Source organism: Uranotaenia lowii, chromosome 2, assembly GCF_029784155.1.
Source record: "Uranotaenia lowii strain MFRU-FL chromosome 2, ASM2978415v1, whole genome shotgun sequence".
NCBI classification, from domain to species: domain Eukaryota; kingdom Metazoa; phylum Arthropoda; class Insecta; order Diptera; family Culicidae; genus Uranotaenia; species Uranotaenia lowii.
This window is the reverse complement of record NC_073692.1, coordinates 251,251,550-251,271,707: the sequence shown is the minus strand read 5'-3', so window position 1 is coordinate 251,271,707 and position 20,158 is coordinate 251,251,550. Positions and strand designations below refer to the sequence as shown.

General features: G+C 36.4%; 2 protein-coding genes across 8 annotated transcripts in view; one reads left to right on the top strand and one right to left on the bottom strand.

Moving 5' to 3' along the window:
- LOC129743096 (coiled-coil domain-containing protein AGAP005037) overlaps positions 1 to 20,158 on the top strand; it is a 64,073-nt gene that overhangs the window by 37,545 nt on the left and 6,370 nt on the right. For 5 of the 6 annotated variants that reach the window (XM_055735048.1, XM_055735052.1, XM_055735049.1 and 2 more), the window contains exons 9-19: positions 5,515 to 5,593; positions 6,409 to 6,501; positions 6,584 to 6,701; positions 7,235 to 7,324; positions 11,019 to 11,173; positions 11,332 to 11,415; positions 11,926 to 11,988; positions 12,054 to 12,331; positions 12,455 to 12,627; positions 12,702 to 12,884; positions 12,947 to 13,037. In XM_055735048.1, the coding sequence (XP_055591023.1) occupies positions 5,515 to 5,593; positions 6,409 to 6,501; positions 6,584 to 6,701; positions 7,235 to 7,324; positions 11,019 to 11,173; positions 11,332 to 11,415; positions 11,926 to 11,988; positions 12,054 to 12,331; positions 12,455 to 12,627; positions 12,702 to 12,884; positions 12,947 to 13,037 (1,407 nt within the window). Of the gene's footprint in view, positions 1 to 5,514; positions 5,594 to 6,408; positions 6,502 to 6,583; positions 6,702 to 7,234; positions 7,325 to 11,018; positions 11,174 to 11,331; positions 11,416 to 11,925; positions 11,989 to 12,053; positions 12,332 to 12,454; positions 12,628 to 12,701; positions 12,885 to 12,946; positions 13,038 to 15,588; positions 15,633 to 20,158 lie in introns of all 6 variants that reach the window. The other variant, XM_055735053.1, reaches the window with a different exon arrangement.
- The window catches only part of LOC129743099 (uncharacterized), a 17,532-nt gene continuing 4,562 nt past the window's right edge, over positions 7,189 to 20,158 (bottom strand). The window contains exons 1-3 of one of the 2 annotated variants that reach the window (XM_055735055.1): positions 9,784 to 10,191; positions 8,093 to 8,226; positions 7,189 to 7,566 (exon numbers count right to left, since the gene is read on the bottom strand). In XM_055735055.1, the coding sequence (XP_055591030.1) occupies positions 7,346 to 7,566; positions 8,093 to 8,226; positions 9,784 to 10,091 (663 nt within the window). In that variant the 5' untranslated portion in view covers positions 10,092 to 10,191 and the 3' untranslated portion in view covers positions 7,189 to 7,345. Of the gene's footprint in view, positions 7,567 to 8,092; positions 8,227 to 9,783; positions 10,192 to 20,158 lie in introns of those variants that run through there. The other variant, XM_055735057.1, reaches the window with a different exon arrangement.

Sequence of the window (20,158 nt, the reverse complement as noted above, 5' to 3'; positions counted from 1 at the left end):
GTATATGTCACTGGTATAGTTTGAATGGTTAATGATGATAAACTCAAGGCAGACACCTAAACTGGAGTAATCGAAGTTTGGAGTGATTATCTTGATGTTTGAATGCTGATTTTTTTTTATCCGAAATTAAAACCTAATTTTACCAATAGTTGCAGCGTCACTTAAAATTACACTTATCATATTCTGCTGGTTAATTTTTAAGGAATACATTTTTTTCTCAACGTATCCTAATTAAAAAATGGGTAAATCTGTGGAATAGCTGATTCGATATCAAGTCCTTACTTAAGCAAGGTTTAAAACAAAGGTTCACCATAACAAAATAAACGAATTAGACTGTAGGTAATGACGGCATTAGTCCTGCGAAAGCGAGACATGTTACGTTTTTTTTTTCAAAATTTCTCACTGTCCTTCTTATGAACAATTTTGTTCAAATGTTTAACATTCTCTGTGGTTTAACTACAAGTTTGTCTACACTTGAACACTTGATCCTCGATTAGTTTCTAAAATGCGCCACTATTCTCGGTTATGTCTCGCTCGTTTTCCTGGAAGGACCTCCTTTTGGTTGAGCTCTAGCTTAACTTGGTTTAACCAATTTTTAAAGGTTCTATTAATGACACTTTTCCATCCTTGAGGTACTCGGGTCGGGTCACAATGGTAAAATTTTAACCCAAAATCCCAAAAAAAATCGAAGGTCGAACAGAATACTATTTTTATGTGAAAGTTTCTCAGAATCTACCGTCAGTTTGTCGAAACGTGGTTGTTTGACAAAATTACTTACGAACTGCATTTTTATTTAAAAAAAAATACATGTATGGGAATTTTCAAGCAAACAGTAGTGACACCATGTCCTTTGCAGTACGGGTTAGAGTAGTTAGGAAGCTTTTCGGAAACTTTTGGAAAGAGCCATACATTTTCTCCTAGCTACAAACCGTCAATGGCATCGCGAATACTAATGCAAATTCCTGTTACTGTTCTTAATGCATAAAATGGCTTCGGACTTGGTAGGCTGTGGGCAAAAATAGCGGACGAGATTTTTTTGACAGGAAAATCTGCTGCAATTTGTGATATTTGTGGAATATTTCAGGATAAAAGCTTTTAGTTAAGTGAAAAAGTTATCGAACGGTGTGGATCGTGCGTCGTTCTTCTTCTTCCTTGCATCTGCTGGTCTTGACTGGAGAAAATGGAGATAGAAAGAAATCCACGTGTTTTCATTTCATCGGTTGGCTGCCGCCGGATTTCATCGGCTAATCGGATCTTGACATTCCGGATCCATTTGAAAAGCCGTCACCCGTGGCAGGGTAAAAGTTTTTCGCGGACAGCATTGGATTGTCTGACGAAATCACAGGATTGGGAAGGCGAAAGAAATAGCAGGAACTCGGCCTTCTTGAAAGGGGGTTCCGGCATCATCAAATGGCGCTTTCCAGCAGAAAACGTAACCGTGTGCAGTCAACGTCTGTTCACGTGTTGTGGCATTTCTCAAAGTCTCGAAGAATGTCAAGTGGTTATTAGAGAGCTAAACTCGGAAGTCCCCGAGGGGGAACTGGTCCCGTATCGAAGCGGAATTTTCACTTGATTGCTAAAGAAGGAGCAACAAATGCCGACGGTGTTGACAAGGAAAATCCGGTAAAGCTGTCGAATGATCTCGAGGAAAAGGACACGTTAGTCGACTTGTAATTATTATTAAATGAGGGGGGGGGGGGGGGGGTAAATAAAAATGAAACAAACTTCAGTTTGCGATCACTTTATGTTGGGCCACCGGAAGACCATTCTAGTTTTGTTACACCGGTCAGAATCAAGATTCTTCAGATAATTTCACATAAGATTAATGCCTCAAAATGTAGCACGATAACCTTTTCTCGGAAGATGAATAACATCTTGCACGAATATCGTTTCGAAAACAGCAGTATCATTGCTAGAAAATCGTCGGAGAAGGACCTAGGCGTTGAGTTGGATGCGGAACTCAATTTTTCAAAACATATTGAACAAGTCGTTGCCAAAGCAAACTCCATGTACGGTATGGTAAGCAAGATTTGTCACGAGCTGGACAACCCTTACACCATTGTTTCGATTTATGTTGGCCTTATCCGAACTGCAATCGAATACGCCAGTATTGTGTGGCAGCCATACCACAGAGAACCAGAGAACGGGCCCCGTACAAATATGTGTCGAATCCGTATGTAAGAATTTGAATCGTCGGCCATTTTAAAACCGTTAAAATTGGCCTAAAAACAGCACCATCTAGTGGCTCTTAGCTAAGTGACTCAGCTGATGTTGTCGATTTTTTTTGTCAACAGTTGAGAACACTCAGAACATAAATAACCCAAAATTTACTTCCAGGTCGCACCAAAACAGAGTTCAGCTAGTTTTCTTTTTTTGGGGTGTAGAAAAAGCAACATAATGAAATTTGCAGCAGGAACTATATACTCTTGAAGCGAAATCTTTTTCTTTAGGCGATGTTGCCGCATTTGGTATTAGTTTTGTATTGAGCCACTGATTTTGTTTGAGAAAAAAAGCAAACATTATTTAGTTGTTTGAAGAGAAAGTTCATATAAGATTTTAATTATGTGTCTGTTTTAATATGAATTATAATTTCAAAAAAAGTTCAGTCATCATTTGCAGCAGGATTTCTGTATGATGTGTTAATTTATGATACCCCTCTAATGGATAAACTCCACTTTTTGTTTAGGATCAGATTTTTTTAAACAAATTTCACTCATAAAGAAGCATTTCAAATCTAATTAACCAAAAGTATCACCACCCATCTTCGTTCGAACATTGCGAAATTCTAGCATGTAAACATCGCGTCTTTTCTGCCAGACTTTAGTACCTACTTCCGAAAATATTCGAAAATTGGAATAGCTTCTTAATATCGAATTTGGCCTCTTAGACAGGGCAAAGTAATTGCATGGAGGTTACCCGGACACCTAAGAATCCTAAGAACTTAAGGGAATAGCAAAAGGCATTTAAAAGCAACTCGATATCAAAATTTTATAAATTCTTCAAATATCCTCCCCTTCTATTATACTTAAATATTACAGATATCCGATAACACCATGCGCCAATTTTTCACCAATCCTACCGAGATAACAATTCTGTGAAAGAAAAAATAATACTGACGAATTTTTAAATTTGTGTTCATCATCGAAATTTATTCTAAATTATAAAAAAAACATTCAATTCAGTCTTGATGTAGTGAATTTCATGTCGACAATAACAAACACAGGCCAAAAACTGAAAAACCATACAACTATTTTAATACCCGATTGAGTGACTGAAAATAAATTTGGCTTTGAGCGCATTTTTCATTCGCTGAAGGTACTATCGTCTGAGCGTGTAGAAAAATTGGAAAAAATAAAAGTACCGGTAACGACATCTGGTGGCTCTTAGCTAAGTTGCAAAAATGGCGTCGTTTATTTTGATATCACGGTTAGTGTTTTTACACACGGTTGGGGCTCCAGCCCGAACTCTGGTTCTCTGTGGCCATACTACAATGTACATAAAAACAGAATAGAACGAGTCCAAAAACGATTTCTGAGATACGCCCTACACAGCAAAAAAGTATTGCGATATTACATCAAAAACGTGCACATAACTCGAGTCGCTAAAGGTATCTAATATTACATTGTTTTGATGTCCCAAGCAACTACACGTTTTGGATGTAAAAAAAAACTAAATACGCAGTAGACAAGATCGAGCACAGAGGTAAAACACAACTTGTGATAAGATCACTAACCGTTATCATTTTTATAATTTGAATAATTTCCGATATGTTAAAAAAAAATCGACAATTCAAATTAGAGATTCATAATTAAAGCTTCTTCTTATGTATGTATAATGGGTTCAGAAAATTTGATCATAGTAAATCAAGCCATTAAAAACTAAAGCAAAAATTTTATTCCATGAATAATATGACAAACTAATAATTGAAGGATGGAAGCATTAGAATGGATTCAATTACAACTGCGTTGGTGAACCTTTCAGTATCGTGTTGAAATGTTCGATCATATCCTTTATTCTACCTTCAGCCAGACATTCACACGCGAAAAAAACACTGATTGACAATGTTTCGTTTCCGTTTAATCTGTCCCTTTGAAGGCCATTGGTCATACAACCTCGCATTTGCAAACGGTGACAATCCATTTCTGTAAACATTGAATAAAAAAGTTCACAGGGCGAATAAAAAACTGAACGCAGAATACTCACCTCAAATACAACTGTTTTTATTTTCTTTTCTCCTGAACTTTTTTGTATCGCTGATTAACGATGGCCAAAATTCCTGAAAGAGTTAAATTATGTTAAGAAATTATCACCAATAGTTTTGCTTAGATGTATTATCAATATTGATATTACTTACCAATAGAGCAAATCCTCCTGAGCTCCACAATCCGGTTTTAACTTTCCGACACGAAAACTATTTAAAATGTCAATTGGAATAAACATTGACTACTAGATGTAATACTACATAGTAAGTTGGAATATTACACAACATGACGTGTTCGAATTGTGTACATCGTTTGGATGTAATATTTTAACCGAAATCAATAAAAATGCATAGGTTGGCTAACATCGTCATAAATTACATCGTCCAATGTTACAATTTTTTTTTTTGCTGTGTAAGGAACCTTGGTTGGCAGGACGAAATGCCGGACTATCGAACCTTATGTATGCTGGTAGGATTGGATGTACTGGAAAATCGTAGGAAATCAATCGACGTGTTGTTTTTTAAAGATCTAAACACTGGAAAATATTTTTCACCGTATTTGTTGTCACAAATCTCACCTAACGAAGGACGTAGCAGTTTGCGCAGCATAAGGCCGTTTCAGCTAACAAACCGTATCCAGAACTACGCTCGGAATGAACCTATTTATAGAATGATGGCGTTCTACAACGCTCATGCTAATGTGATAAAGCTAGAAATGTCCAAAGAACAAATCAAAAATAGATTTAAGTTAGCGTATTCATAATATTTAGTTTAAACTAGTAAAGATTAAAGACTGAAGCCTAGGATCGAATAAATAAATAAATAAGAAGAATATTATTTAAGGTCTGCCAACCTGCGGCTCCTTTTTGTTTGGTATTTGAGCTAAAAAAATTTCCACTGTGCATTGATATCAAACAACGACTAGAACATCTTTGACTTGGAATTACAGCTCACTTATTTTTATATAGGTATAAGGTACCTAATGCTTTTGATATGAGTTTCAATGATTTTCATAACTATAACACTGGCAAAGTTTTTCTTTATAAACAAACAAAATCGTCACCCGGAATGATGAATGGTTGCTACACTCACCCTCATGCTTACCCCCAATAACTGACAACTTCTACGGTGGTTCAAAATTTGGGCAAGTTAGAGCAAAACTCGTGGAGAACTAGGTTGCTTCTTCTCATAAACGAAAACGCCGTCAGAATAAGGATAGTTATTGAATCCCAATTTGTATTTTTTTTTTTCAAATCTTCCAATACTTAACCTTCTATATAATATACCAAATGTTTTGCTGCTCTATTACACAGGCTGGAAAAGCACCATACTACATGGGAGCCCAAACTTTACCGAGAGGAATGTATTCGGACAGGAACAAAAATCCTGCAGGTAAGAAGCCAGCGAAACAAGTACTAATTGTTATTTTATCTTATTTTCAAAAGTGTCTCGAATTCGGATTCCTACGGTTTCACTTTTTTTTTCGACAGTTTCACATTACTTATCCCTCGTGTTTCGACTGATCTTCGATTGTTTCATTTCGCGACATCAACTGTCGCGATGATTTGGCTTCGTTCTGCCCGTCCTAAAAAGCCTTAAGAAAACCCCATGATTCATCACTAGCTATGACCCTCTAGCTGGAGCTAGTTTGGATCGTCGCGGATAAAGCTCACAGCTACCTCTTAGCTATGTTATGGTGATGCTGTTTCGGGTCAAAATTGAGAAATTTTCTAACGCATGTCGTGGTGATCGAATCATTGCTCAAAATCGAATGGCACGAGTTCACCAGCTACATATGTTTAGGGCATAAGCAACTTCTTTAGCGGGGATTTGACGATCCGTATCGATGCTCCGGTGCCTAGTAGCTTCGCCATATGCCGGTGTAAATACTTGGAATGCGACCGCGCACTTAATTAGATTTGATTTACACAAAATTCGATTCAGATTTTTTTCGATCTATTCGTGAAGAAACGATCGAAGACGAGTCAAAACATTTTACTTGTCGATTGTTGCCGAACTGAAAATTCAAATCAACAAAAAAATAAACAAATAAATAAATAAACGTACGTAACCTGAAGAAATGTGTAATTTGTTATACATATGTACTTTTTAAATAGAGACGTATCATTTGTTCGAATCCAAAATTATGAGTGGTTTTCCAGCAAGTAAGCCTCGAAATAGTCAAATAACTCTTTTTTCAATTCTAGGATTGCCCTCTAAACCGATTCGATCGTACGGTTCTAAAAACAATATCGGCCCTGCTTATCCATACTCCACGGATCAGCTGTACAGTATACCAGGTTATTAGTATGGGCATCCTTCAATGCAGCTTCCGTTAAAACTTCCCCTCTTTTTTTTCTCTCTCTGTCTCTCCCGTTTAAGATGGATACATGAGTTCGCCAGAGCGTGGGGGATCGGGACGATCCTACGAAGAGCCGTATTACAGTCAATACGGCACGCGCGGTGGCCAGGTGGCGTCAATTATCGATGAAGAGCAAAGGTAACGTACCATGGTTCTTATTATTTATGTGTGTTTGATTAAAATAAAGCTATCTTAAAAGTTTGAATTTTCGAGAGAACATTCGGAATTTTCTGGCATGCAAAAGGTGATTAAAAATTGGATGAAGTCCTAAGGGCGTAAGAAACAAACTATGGAGGCAGCTCTTGAAAATTATGTGTAAATTTTGTACTTGGTCGTACTTTTGAAAACGAAAAAAAAAATTTGGTTGAAAAAATTTTGAAAATAAAACATTCACATGTTTCTCGGAACCAAAATCTTGAAGGCTTTTTTTGAGATTTTGCTTTTTAAACCGTATTCGTTTGCAGGTTGAACCGTTCTAGAAGTTCAAACTTTATTAATTTTTCAAAAAATCTTTCCTGCAACCTCTGGCAACCAAAGCAATTCCATCAATCAATGTTTACCTTTTTCGAAGTCTTCTGACTATTTATTTTCAGAACAGCAATAATCGTTAGAAAATTTAATTTGATGTTTCAACATTTTTATAAACATTCCTTTTTATTTTTGTTTTCCAGGGATATATCATCCGCAGATGAACAGTTTTCCTTGTACGGTGGCAAAGGTGTTGGACGGCACGGCGCTAACCAGATATATGAACCTACCAGGTATGCACATACATAAGCTCTTTATTTGATCAATTCCATGGAAATAATGTTTCTAGATGCTAACACTAGTGATGTGTAGAGAATTTCGGGATCAGGTGCACTGAAGTCGTTATTAGCGGCTCCGTCGATCGCCGACACGTTTCGGTGCGAATCCAAGTCGCGGCGTTTTTTAATAACAGGGCGTCGTTTCTTGAGCACTGCGGTTGTTGTACCAGTTATTGTGGGATAAAAGTATGTGGTACCTGAAATAGGAAGGCGTATGTAGTATTTATTAGTGCGCTTGTCGATTGTAACTTCTATTCAGAAAGTGTGTGAGGTGTCGTACTAAAGAAGAATTTCAATCAATATTGAATAGTTATTCAATTTTTTAAAACATTGAATTATAAATTTTAATGGGTAAAAAGATTACAAAAAAGCAATTATTTGTTTTTAACAAATTATTATTTTATTCTCGGTAATTGTAAACAAAAGTTGATTTTTTAAAGTAATTGCACAAGTATTTTAAAAGTAAAAAATCTCTACAATTTTCACCATTTTAAAACTACCTCATATACTTAAATAATTTAAAATAATATTAGTAAATTTTTTTTTTGTAAACAAATCTCTTTCTAGAAAACTTTAGAAATCAGTTTCTTTAAAATTTAACACATTTTTACATTTACTTATGTGTACGGCTCTTACAAATACATGGAACATTTGAAATATATTAAAATTGAAAACTTGTTTCCAGACTAATTGTACCTGGAAGTAGACCTAGTAGGTACCTACCTTTACTTTTGATCGCCTGTACGATCAGACAAAGCAGATAGCCCGCGAACGCAAGAAATGCCAGCGAAGTAACACTTAGCTGAAAAATTGATTGAATTTTTCCCGATTTTCCTTCGTGTGCATAGCCCGATCGCCTAAAAGTAGAAGAAGTGAAGAAGTTTGTAATATCATAGGGTAGTGGGATAAAAATCTCAATCCAACTGTCATCGTTGTTGCTCTGCGTAAGCAAATGTTTCCATATGTTGTCAACTTGTGTACGCATATTATGTTTTTTTTTATTTAACCAGCTCAAAAAATTGCCTTATGTATGTATTAATCAAGCACCTGCAAATTGAATCTCGGTGGGAAACCTAAAGTTTATAACAAAACTGTGCCACTTTACTTATGGTCATAGTTTTGTCTTACTCTTTCAAATGGAAATGGTATTTTTCATGAAATTGCAATATTATTGCTATTCAAAAAGTCAAAACGCAACCGATTTGCAAATCATAGCTCGTGGGGTATCGTGGGCCACCTAAATTTTTATGTATTTCAACATCTTCAAGAATTAACATACATGTTCTCTAAATGTGAAGTTATCTTAAGCTAAATGAAGAGTTATAAAAAATATTCCATCAATTTCATTGAATACGATAGAGACGAACATAAATCCTACAAAACGAATTTTTCATAATCGTTCACGAGCCAGGTTTTTTTAAACAATTCGATCATACCTTCCTTTTTCATTTCCTCGCCTGAAATTGCTTTGATGTAAATAAATGAAATGTAAATTATGACAGTTTTGGGTCAACTCATAAACATTGCATGTTACTAGGTCATTTTAAGTTTGGTGACCAAAAGATCAAAGTAGTCGGCGGTAACAATTGACATTGAATTTTCAAGTTCCGTGAATTTTTCGACATCTTTCCGTTTTGTACCTAAAGTATTCAGAATATTGAAAGAAAAAAAAAACAAGTGTTTCGGGTTTCGGTGCTTCCGAGTTTAGGGACAGCTCCACAAGGGTAAGGAAGATAATATTTCAAATTTCCGGTGAAAATGTAAATTCGCCGAATAGTGAAGAGTAGGTACTAATCCTAGATTCCCCGGAAGGAAGATCTGAACTTGACAACCAAATCTTGCTACATACGTTTTATTATTTTATGTTTTATTTTGTTGAAATTTGATAAAATTCACTCGAAGCAGTCATTTTTTTCTTCTTCAACCAAAACATACAAACAATTATGTATGACAACGACGCTTCGGATTTTGAAAAATTCCTGCAAAACATGATGTGGTAAAGAAGGACGCAGGCTATCAGCTATCGAACGACTCGACGATGATTGCCTTCCTTCATGGTTTTCAACCTTCTAGGATCAGGATCACAACTGATATGTAGGTATCAGTTTAAAGCGATCTGTTGAGGCTACCACATGATTAATAATTTTTCACTTTGCGTGGAAGTACAAAATCATTACTAGGTCACCGTAATCAGCTGTCCAGCGTAGCACATGCTGGCTTTTTTAAACATGTGGTCCTGGTATTAAAAACAAAAACGTGAACAGCATAAAATTTCTAAAATTGAAATTTATTAAGGTTAGTATAAGTCTGCTTCCTTGGAGAATTTTTGTTTTTTTTCCATATTAGTGATATAAAAAAAGTCTCTAATAAAATGTATCTTGAATACAACAGGGACGATTGAACTAAGTTTGCACCTTGTAGCGGAACTAGTTAGCGGCATAGCTGCGGTGTGCCATCTGTCACTTCTTGCCGAGGCCGGTAATTCAGAACTGTCTTCATGCAACTTTTCCGAATGCGGATCATCGGCTGTGTCCCGTAAACATTTGTTCGATATTTCACACACAGTTTTCCTCAGCAGTAGAAGCTCCTTCAACGACTTATTTTTCAAAACTGTATAGTTGTCGTTGGGTGTATTTTGTAACGAAAAAACCGATTCACTGACACTTTCAATTATTGCCAACAGACTGAGTATGATGGTAAAATTTGATTTTATCAGATTCATTCTACCACTTTAAAAAGAATTGATTGATAGATGATTGCGCGAGCGAAGAAGTTCGTCACCACACGAGATCAACAATCAAAATGAAACCTGTTTGCGCAAGATCCATTGTTGAAGTAAATTCAAATGGGAAAGCATCATTCAGACACCCACAGTTTGAAGATGTCTCTTGGATGGACCATAATTATATGCTATAATTGCCCGCTGTTAAACGGTTGGCGTACGACAGAGAGAAATTATACTGCAATTTTTATGCATTCAGGGTATGTCATACAATATTGGTACCGAGGTATGTTTATTACATGCTACAACTGCCATTAGAATAAAGGCTTTTTGAATTTGATGCTACTTTCAAAATTCAAATTGTCCAAGAAATGCGAAGGTCATAATGGGAACACTCACCATACTGAACTCGCCTACCGTGTAATTTCTCTTGGGAAAATCACTTGGACAGTTTTTTTTTAAAATACGCTGCATTATGCATATTTCTAATCAGAGCGTGATAGTGTGGATTAGCACTTTTAGCTTTCTTACCAACAATAAATAATCAAGGGAATTATTGTGTTCAAGTGTTTCTGAAAGTGAAAGTTCTTTGAAAAAAAAAATGAAAAATTCTTAAAGAAGCTGTATGAAGTGTGTTCAAGATGTAGTACTATTTTTTGCGTTCTGCGAAACTTAAAAAAAACGTGTATACGAGAATCCGTATAATTCAAAATTATCAAACTTGTGGAAGGCCATCCAGTTGTTACACAGATACAGCACGACAAATTTTGAAACTCTCTCATTAGGATTTTTTGCAATCCCTAATGTGTGACGATAAGATTAAATCACGCATTGAAGTCGAATAATTGCGAAACATCGTTTTAAACTTGCCATTTTTAGTTTCTGTGTGATTTGCACATTATTTGTTCTCTTTTCCATTCATAACAGGCCGGAGGATATGCATCGAATCAGAGTCGAACATATGGAGAGACAACTGGCTAATCTAACCGGATTAGTTCAAAAGGCGTTGACTCAGAAACCACCACCACCAGTCCCTGGTAACAATCCGAATCTCCTCAGCATGCCAACACAGTACAGATCAGGTAAAAAAATCTTTCCCTTGTTTTGTTAAAATAACGGTTACATAATTGAAAAAGAAGTACATACACTGTATGCCTTGATTTTGAAGTAGTCCAGGTAAACTTTGTATTAAGTGGATTAATAATGCTGTAAAAATTGTCTATCAATTTTCTTCTTACAGATAAATCAGTGTCATTCGAGAAATCTGTTTCGTTTAGCGATGATATTCAAGGAACACCGAAGTCATATTCTCCTCATCATCTGGGTTAGTAAATTTACTAATGCTTGTTGATTCTTTAATTTTTAATAATGGATTTGGGCGTATTCTGCAAATCACGTGTCGTGACTAGCGAAATTTCATAACGTTTGGCTTGCTTAAACAGCCTCTCCAGTCTCAAAATTTTGTTTCGGATTAGCTGCTATTGGTCTTAGCTCATAGATACTAACTTTCATGAAGACTTTTCTGGAGTCAGGACGAAAAAATGAAACTTTGCGATTTACGTTACTCGAGTCACAGAATAAGCCCCATTAACAACGTGTTTGAATGGACATTCCCAATTTACTATTGGTGCATTTGAGTCTAGATAAATCCTTGTTTTGACATCGTAATAAGAAGTTGATGACCTGCGTAGAAACCAAATATAAATTGACCGAAAATTTTCGCTCTTCCATTTTTTTTCAGTTGAATTCATCCTTTTCGTTTAAAATCAACGCAATTTCCAGTCTTGAAACTTCGATTATATAGATTAATCTATTTAAATCTTTCCTATTCCAGCTGATTCCAAACCTTCAAAACCAGCCATTAAATCTTCAACCCTCCCTAGAACATCATCACAAGGTAAAGTATCAAAATTGTTATGTTTATTTTTTATCGTCTGACATATTATTTTGTTAACCGTGCAGAAAGAGACCGCCTCAAACCATCTCCACCCCCGAAGCCGCTCGTATTGACAACGACTCAATACAATCCAGATCTGTCACTTCCGCCGGAAGTTTATAACAATTTACGAAGTTTACAGAAGAAGGCAAAGGATCTGCGAACCGAGGTTCGTGCCATGCGGCGACTTACACAATCACAAGCAGTATCCATAAGGGAAGACATAAAGGATACTTTCACGCGAATCAGAGCCACACTTTTATCCAGTAGTGGAGCTTTTTGGTGCCAATCGGAACAGGAAAGGGTGAGCCGATTTTGTTATTTGTCACTTATGCTCGTTCGATTTTTGTTCAAATTTGAGTATGTGTCATGCACAGCATGCTTTCAATGCAACACATAAGCTTCAACTAAGTTATATAACTTTCAGATTAAACTGACAAGAGACGAGGAAATTTATAAACAAGAAGTTGTACGACTAGAGAAGGACCTAAGTGACCTAGAGGGATCTGTCGAGGGATTGAGAGGCGAAGTCATCAATCGTCGCACAAGAGTAAACATGACAGCCGTTGAAGATATGGCTTTAGTGTTAAGTAGAGCAAGGTACGCCTCCGCATTCCTGTGATTGTTTGACCAAACCAGAGTTAATAATTTACCTAATATTTCTAAATTCACAGCAAAACGGTTGCCGAGTTGAAAATTCGATTTCCTAGACTACAACAAGACTTACGCACGTTTTTATCGTTAGATATGGAGAGACTTTGTCGCGAAGAAACATTTTTGAAGGAAGAGCCCGATCGTCTTGAATCAGCTTTGAGAAGATGCAAGAAATTAACTGGGACATTGGTCACCTTGAAAAGGTAATCGCTCTAAGTTAAAAACCCGTGGAAGACATTTTCGTAATAACATTCCATTTCCGTAGACTGGCCAGTGTTCAGGAACAACGACTGCCAATAGTTGAGACCACTTTGCCCGAAGAGTCCATAAGGGTTTTGGAGAATCCGACTAACAAGGTAAGTGTGATATATGCAATGACCGCCTATGAATTTCCAACATAATTCATTAAAGTTCGCAATTTTTACTATCCCAAAATTTTTACGTTATTTTACACTAGGAGCACCCTTTTTCAAAAACTTTGAAATCATCCCTTAATCTCATTAAAATATTTCAATTTATTAGTTAAAATTTGAAAAAAATGCAACATTGCAAGCGAAAAGGAATATATGTAATAGCAACAATTCAATTCTGACCATTACAAAAAAGTTGCATTTTAATTCACTTAGGGTTGAAACAAAGTCATCTAAGTACGCTTTTGAAAGGCATACTTAGAAAGTGTCATAATAAAATTGTATAAATGTATCGCAAAATACTTCAAAAAGCTTTGAAAAAAAAAGTTCAGCATACATTTATCTACAACTATTGCTTCTGTGGAAACATTTGGCCAATGAAAACTGTAAACACAAGCTTATTACACAAAACGTAACGACCAGAAACTATTGAGGTGATCATTTCTCATAATTGTTGTTTTTAATAAATTAGGATTGGTTTTGCTAAACTTTTTCATACATGTTTTGTACATTTCACGGTGTAACGACTGCTTATTCTAATGTACTTAGCTAGATCACACACAAAGCATTACGATTGATAAACGAAGTTTGTACGGAGTACCGATCATATTTTATTTTAAAGTTATTAAACATATTTGTCAATCTTTCAAAATAGTTTGGCCTTGTTTCCCTTTAATGGTCCCTAAAAATATATGGATATGTTATTGATGGAAAGATGCTTAGGAAGATCATTGCATTTGAAGCTGCTTGCTAGCACGTCGAATACTGAATATCAAGTTGATCTAATGTTGATAAAATAAACAAAATTTCAAAGGTTTTCGTGCCGAGGCTGCAGAACAAGATCATTGCACAGAATACAGTCCAGAGCATTTCGCAGAAGTCAGTGAAGGTGCCTAAATTTAAAAATAAATCTTCCAGTGTAGTCCTCCTTGATATACGCAGAATTTCAAGCTGCAAATATCTTTGATTCGACTTTCACGATCACTGTAGAGATGTGTTCAACTTGTACCCTTAGGTGATACTCAGGTTTTCTAACAATACAAACTTTTAATTTTTTTCCCTTAAAAGTTATGTTCAAAATGGACAATCACACACTAACGGCTCAAGTTCGGTTAAAGGACATCGTTCTCGATATTCACTAAAAAGATAAATGCACGATCTTCAGGTCAAATCGGAGTGGCAGCTTTCAATTTGCGCATTTTTTAGATTACTGGCTATGTTGGCTTGTTTAAAGCGATGCGACTTAGGCGCTTTGGTATTTTTGAAGTTCAAGCAGCTTTACAGCTTGTTGAAGTCGCTCTCATATAGGAAAGCTGGTATTACGAATGCATAACTGGGCAAATAAAGGAACTCATACTTATGCTAGTGAATAGAAAAGGTATCTTGGGTGGAACACGAATGTGTCACAAATTATCCAAAAATTTCTACTCGAAGTTTCTATTAACTCTTAAGATCAATTTACAGTTCCCGTGAAAATGCACGAAACAAATCTTATTTAGCCAACAATAACTCAACAATGCGGCATAGCTAAGTTATGTAACGTGATAGAATTGTCGGGGAATAGTTTAAAGATGAAATTCCAATCGGTCTTGTTGGCTCTTCGAAATCGAATCGAAATGAAAACAGCAATAATAGGTTTGAAGCAACGAGTCCGATTGGAACTTCATGTCTCTCGACTCAACCACTCATCAACGATTCTACCATGTTATAAAACCTAGTCATTTTTATTATTATTATTACATTTATTCATCGAATAATTTTTTTAAATGAATTCAAATATAGAAAAACAACAATTAGATAGATAGTATGGAATAAACTGGACTGACGAACACCACGAGTAAACAAATCGGCTAGAAGGTTCATTAAATTGGTGCAAATGTTCAGCGTCCTGGAATACTCGCACCATCGCACTTAATTTATTTATTTATTTATTTATTTTTATTTTTATGGCTCATTATAGCCGTAGGATGTTCCATGGACTTGGCTTGATAGCAACGAGTGGGATCGTAAGGTCCTTGATGGCGTACCAAAGCATATCGCGTTGTCAAATTATTGACGAAAAGATATTTGTACCCGTTCAGTTTCACGCGAACTGAAAATAGGCCCTAGGCTCTGATTGTAAAATCTTTATTCATTCGATCGACACTGTTTATAATATGTTCGAATTTAACATGCGTTGCATTTGCTGAAAACTTCCATCCTCTGATTCTCTGACTGAAAGCTGTGATTGTGGTCGTATATATTGTAAACTTTATTTTAATTTTTTTCTAAGCTAAACGGATTAATTAAAATCCTTTCAACAGAATCCTTTCTTAAAACAATATATTTCCCGAATCCAAATCCTGCCTCTCAAAAGCTTCTGATTAAACTCTTATACTCAAAATTAATATTAAAAAAAAAATACGCATAATAAATATTTTTTCTAAATTGTTTGCTTCAAGATTGCTTTAGTATATTAATAATGTCATTCAAAATGTATATTTCTTTCTTTCTGTAGTTCAACTGGCGATGGAGTTCTAACTTCAAAGAGACTATAAATGAGTAATTTTTCACTATTTTGTTGTGATGAACTCAACACATGCAAATTCGCACCAGGCAACTTATACAACACATAATTATTTCTATTCACACATTTCTTTTAATATTCTTTCAAAGCACAAGCTAAATTACAAACAAAGATACTCAAGTGTCCGTTTTGTGAATTACAATCGCTCAACTGTATTTTCATTTATAAATTCGTTAGTCCAGCGTTACACGAATGCATGACTCACAAATATTTGTTGTTCTGTGGATGGCCATAACCTATAAAAAAAATCTGGATAGATCAGTACCCTTCACCTCCCCCTCAGATCTAAGTGTTTATTACTTAAAATATTTTATTCGATTCTCTTCTTCCCACGATTGTACTTTGAAACAATTCTAAAATTTCAGTTATAACCATTCAATTAGGACTGATAAAAATCGAATGAGGCTTTGAAAATATCGAACAGAATATCATTCAAAAATTTCTTGGGGAGGAGAGAGTATCTGCAATAAATGCGTGTGTGGTATGGTTTGAGGAATAGTTTCGCTTTACAGCATGACAAACGATCGAAAGCAAGATATAATGACATCAATTTACATCTTGGAAAACAGTTTCCTTTAATAGGGTCTGTAATCGTAAATTTTCTTACCGAAAATGTCTTAAAACAATTTAATAGTCAAAATTTTGAAATTTTTGATTGGACAAATGTTAAAAAATGATTAGTTATCAATCTGGTCAAATGTTTCCATGGATACTGATGTGAAGTGATAATAGCATGAAATACATTTTTCGTAAACCATTGCACGGTGAAAGCATACAAAAACTCAATTAAAATACTTAAACTGATTGGTAATAAATAGATCATTTTGTGTTTTATGTTGAGATTACTCATTGTTTATATTATGTTTAGCTGTTCATTAGATAACATCTGTGCCCGAATGAAGGAAATTAATTACCACATTATTGGTCTCAAATAGTATAAATTTCGTACGACTAAAGCATTCAATTAGCTAAAAACAAACTTTAGTTTCATTTCCAAATACTTAATGTGATTAAAGACGACTCATTTTGATAAGTATGAATTCTAATAAAAATTACACGTTTTGATTTTTTCTATAAGCACCTTTTGTCTGAGCTTAGTAATCAGAGTAGGATAAAAAGAAACCTTCAGCTTGCGAGTCGCATGCTCACACATTATTTATTAGGTACCTATATATAAAGTATTGAAAAACCCTTCTGAATCAATCAAATAACTTTGCGATATATTGCAGAAATTGCACCTTTTAAGACGCCGCACAGTGGGAGAGAACCTGCTTTGTGCTGGACAAAATTTCGTGGTTTCTGTAAATCAAGTCATAGAAGTTTGATGTCTTGGGATGCAAAGTTCTCGGTGGTAAAATCTATCTCATCGACTAGTTGATGATATTTTAGTTCAATATATTAATTCATTTTTTTAAAGACACAAAATTGAAAATATATTCACGTCGGTAATATGATTATAAGCTCACCTTATCCTTATTACGATATGTTCAAAACGATAAAACATTACGTGTCTGGAAGTTTTCTACAACTAAGATGGGACACTGCCCTATCCAACGCATGCACGAGAAAAATTCATAAAGTGGTTTCAAACAGTTTTTTCTTGCAGTTTTGTGTAAATAAACACGCTGTTTCATTTAATTTGTTGTATTAATTTATCCCAATCTGACCACGAATCCAGCTGTGCGACGTGTGTCATCTACCACAAAAACTAAATCGCCTTCTTCGAGGGGGTTAGTATTGTTAAACCACTTGGAGCGATTGTTGGAAGATATTCCCTAACCTATCGTTCCCGAAACTCATCCAAAATATGCTGAGCTAGTGCCAGTGCCTCATCTGTGGCATCATACTTTCCACTTCAAGGAAGATTGTTTCGAATGTTTCGTTATCAGGAACTCTAGGTACATCGTGAAAGGCATCTAATGCGATTTTAAGGGACCGTACCAGACGCTACCATACGCCACCGGTATGTGGCGCTGCTGGTAGATTGAAGAACCATTTTGTATTTGTGTTAGTGAACATTTCTGGGAACCCCTGGTTGACGTCAAAAAGTTATCATTGTGGTTCGTTAGCGGTGCCCCTTAAATTGGTGCCGTTATCAGTATATATTTCAGCGGACGCTACTCATCGCGCTATAAAGCGGAGGATGCATAGCTTGCAGGAAACTGTTGACAGCCTGTGGACCACTCCCATGTGAACAGCCTGTGTCGTGAAGCATGTAAAAAGTGCTACCCAGCGCTTTACAGGGGAACGTTCAACTTTCACCAGAAGTGGGCCAAAGTAATCCAGACCAGTGAATGTGAAAGGTCGCAGCAATGCTGGTAGCCGAGCCTTTGGTAAAGGTTGTTGTGTCTTCGGTTGAGTCGGAACGCTCCCGTAGACTTTGCACCATTGACAGCGGGAACTTATAGGTCGTATCAGCTTTCGTATCCCTGGTATGTAGAAGCGCTGAAGAATCTCGTTGAAAACGGTCTCTACATTCCGATGCAACGCGGCGATGGTACGAATCTGTAAGAAGGAACGTTATAGGATTGTTTTTGGCAAGAATTAAACGACACTTAGCATCGATCGGCAAGTTGGGGGCGGCGCCGATACGACCGTTAATTCTGACCAATCCCTCCTCATCGATGTAAGCTGATCCAACCCCGCAGGCTTTCTTTGAAGTACAATCATTCCCTCCGGGAACGATTCTCGTTGGATAATTTGCAGCAGTACCGTCTCGGCTTTATGTAGATACTTCTGATCCAGGACCTCTAAGGATTTCGGTTCAATTGTTGTGTTGCTGATACCTCGTGGTGTCCCGAAACGAAATGCAAAGGCGATTGTTCGTAGCATTCTCTTCCACTTGTGGAAGCGGTTGACGTCGATTAATTCTTCCTTTACCAGCCTCACTTGGTGGCTTCGTCGGCTACGTTTCTGCGAGAAGGTACCCACCTCCATTCCTTGGTGTTCGTAGAGGTTAAGATTTCTCCTATTCTACACGCCACGTATGAATGATACTTGCGTGTATCCGAGTGGTTCCAGTTCAGCACTGTTGCCGAATCGGTCCAAAAAAACTTTTCAGTGATTGGTATTTGATGGTTTTTGAGTATGAACTCCGCTAGACGTGTTTCCAGCACGACTGACTGCAGTTCGAGCCTTGGGATGGAAAGGGTTTTAACAGGAGCAACCTTTGATATCCCACCCTCAAAAGAACAACGAATTACGCCTTTGGCGATGTAACGAAAATACGCTTGTGTCAACGAGCACATGCAATTGGACTGATTTGCACAATTCTGGAAAAGTCGCGCCAAAATATAGCCTTGGTATATGGCCCCGAGAACAAGTTTGTACAGTACACTGAGTCGATTTGGGGACATTTTTGAATTTCTCAAACCCTGAGGTCTCAAAAGCTTCGTTTTGGTCCAAAACTCATCCATGATTTTTTGCGGAATTTTTAAGCAACGTTTACATGAGTAAATTTGAACTTTTAGGTTTGTATGGGCAAATTGAATATTTTGTACTGAAAAATCAACATCATTTTTTGTTTCTTCTGTGGAACCGAGCCTGCTAATGGTTTTTGTGCCAATTAATAAATTTCTTACAGGATATTTTCCGCTGAATAACTTTGTTGAATGTCATTACTTCGTATCTTTTTAGACAAAAAAAAATTATTAACTGTTTAACAGGTGTATGTCTTTTTGAGTTGTTAAACCATGAATTCAATTGACACCACTGCTTGTGCCCCACGAAGTATGGCATGAAAAGTGGTCTTCGCTAGGCACCCAGCAGTGGTGTCAATTGAATTTCTTGTTTATCAATGCCAAAAAACATACACCTGATAATGAGCTAATTACTTTTTTGTCTAAAAAGATACGAAGTTATGATATTCGACAAAGTTGGATGAGTTTTGGACCAAAACGAAGCTTTTAAGACCCCAGGGTTTGAGAAATTCAAAAGTGACCCCAAATCGACTCTATTGTAAAGCGTTTCCAGTCAGAAAATATTTCATCGTTAACTTCGTCATCCCAATTGCAACCAGTTTCCATAGTTTTTGTATTATTATCTTCCATTGTATAATGAATGCAACCAGCAGACCGAGTGGGTCGTAAATGGTCATTATGATTCGTAATATTTGACGCATTGTAGGGAAAATCGTTCAATCAATCAGCGCGGTGTCAATTTCCCTGAGATTCAAGGAAAAAGAAACATGTCTTTTGCTGAGCCATTGAATACCTAACTCTATTTCAATTCCTTTCGGGAATAGGCCTAAATCTTTCGGAGGAAGAACTTTCTCATCGATCGCCTTCAAAACGCATGGAGAATTAGATCAAAAGTTTCGATGTACGAACCGAATATCGTTGATCAGACTGATTACTTCCTGTTCTGTATCTTTGCTGTCTAAATAATCGTTAACGTAATGACCGTTGATGATGGCCTCGGCTGCCTCTGGAAATTCCTCCTTGTAGTCTTTGGCGTTTCTGTTTTTGATGTACTGCGCTGAATAGGGTAAACAGGCAAAACC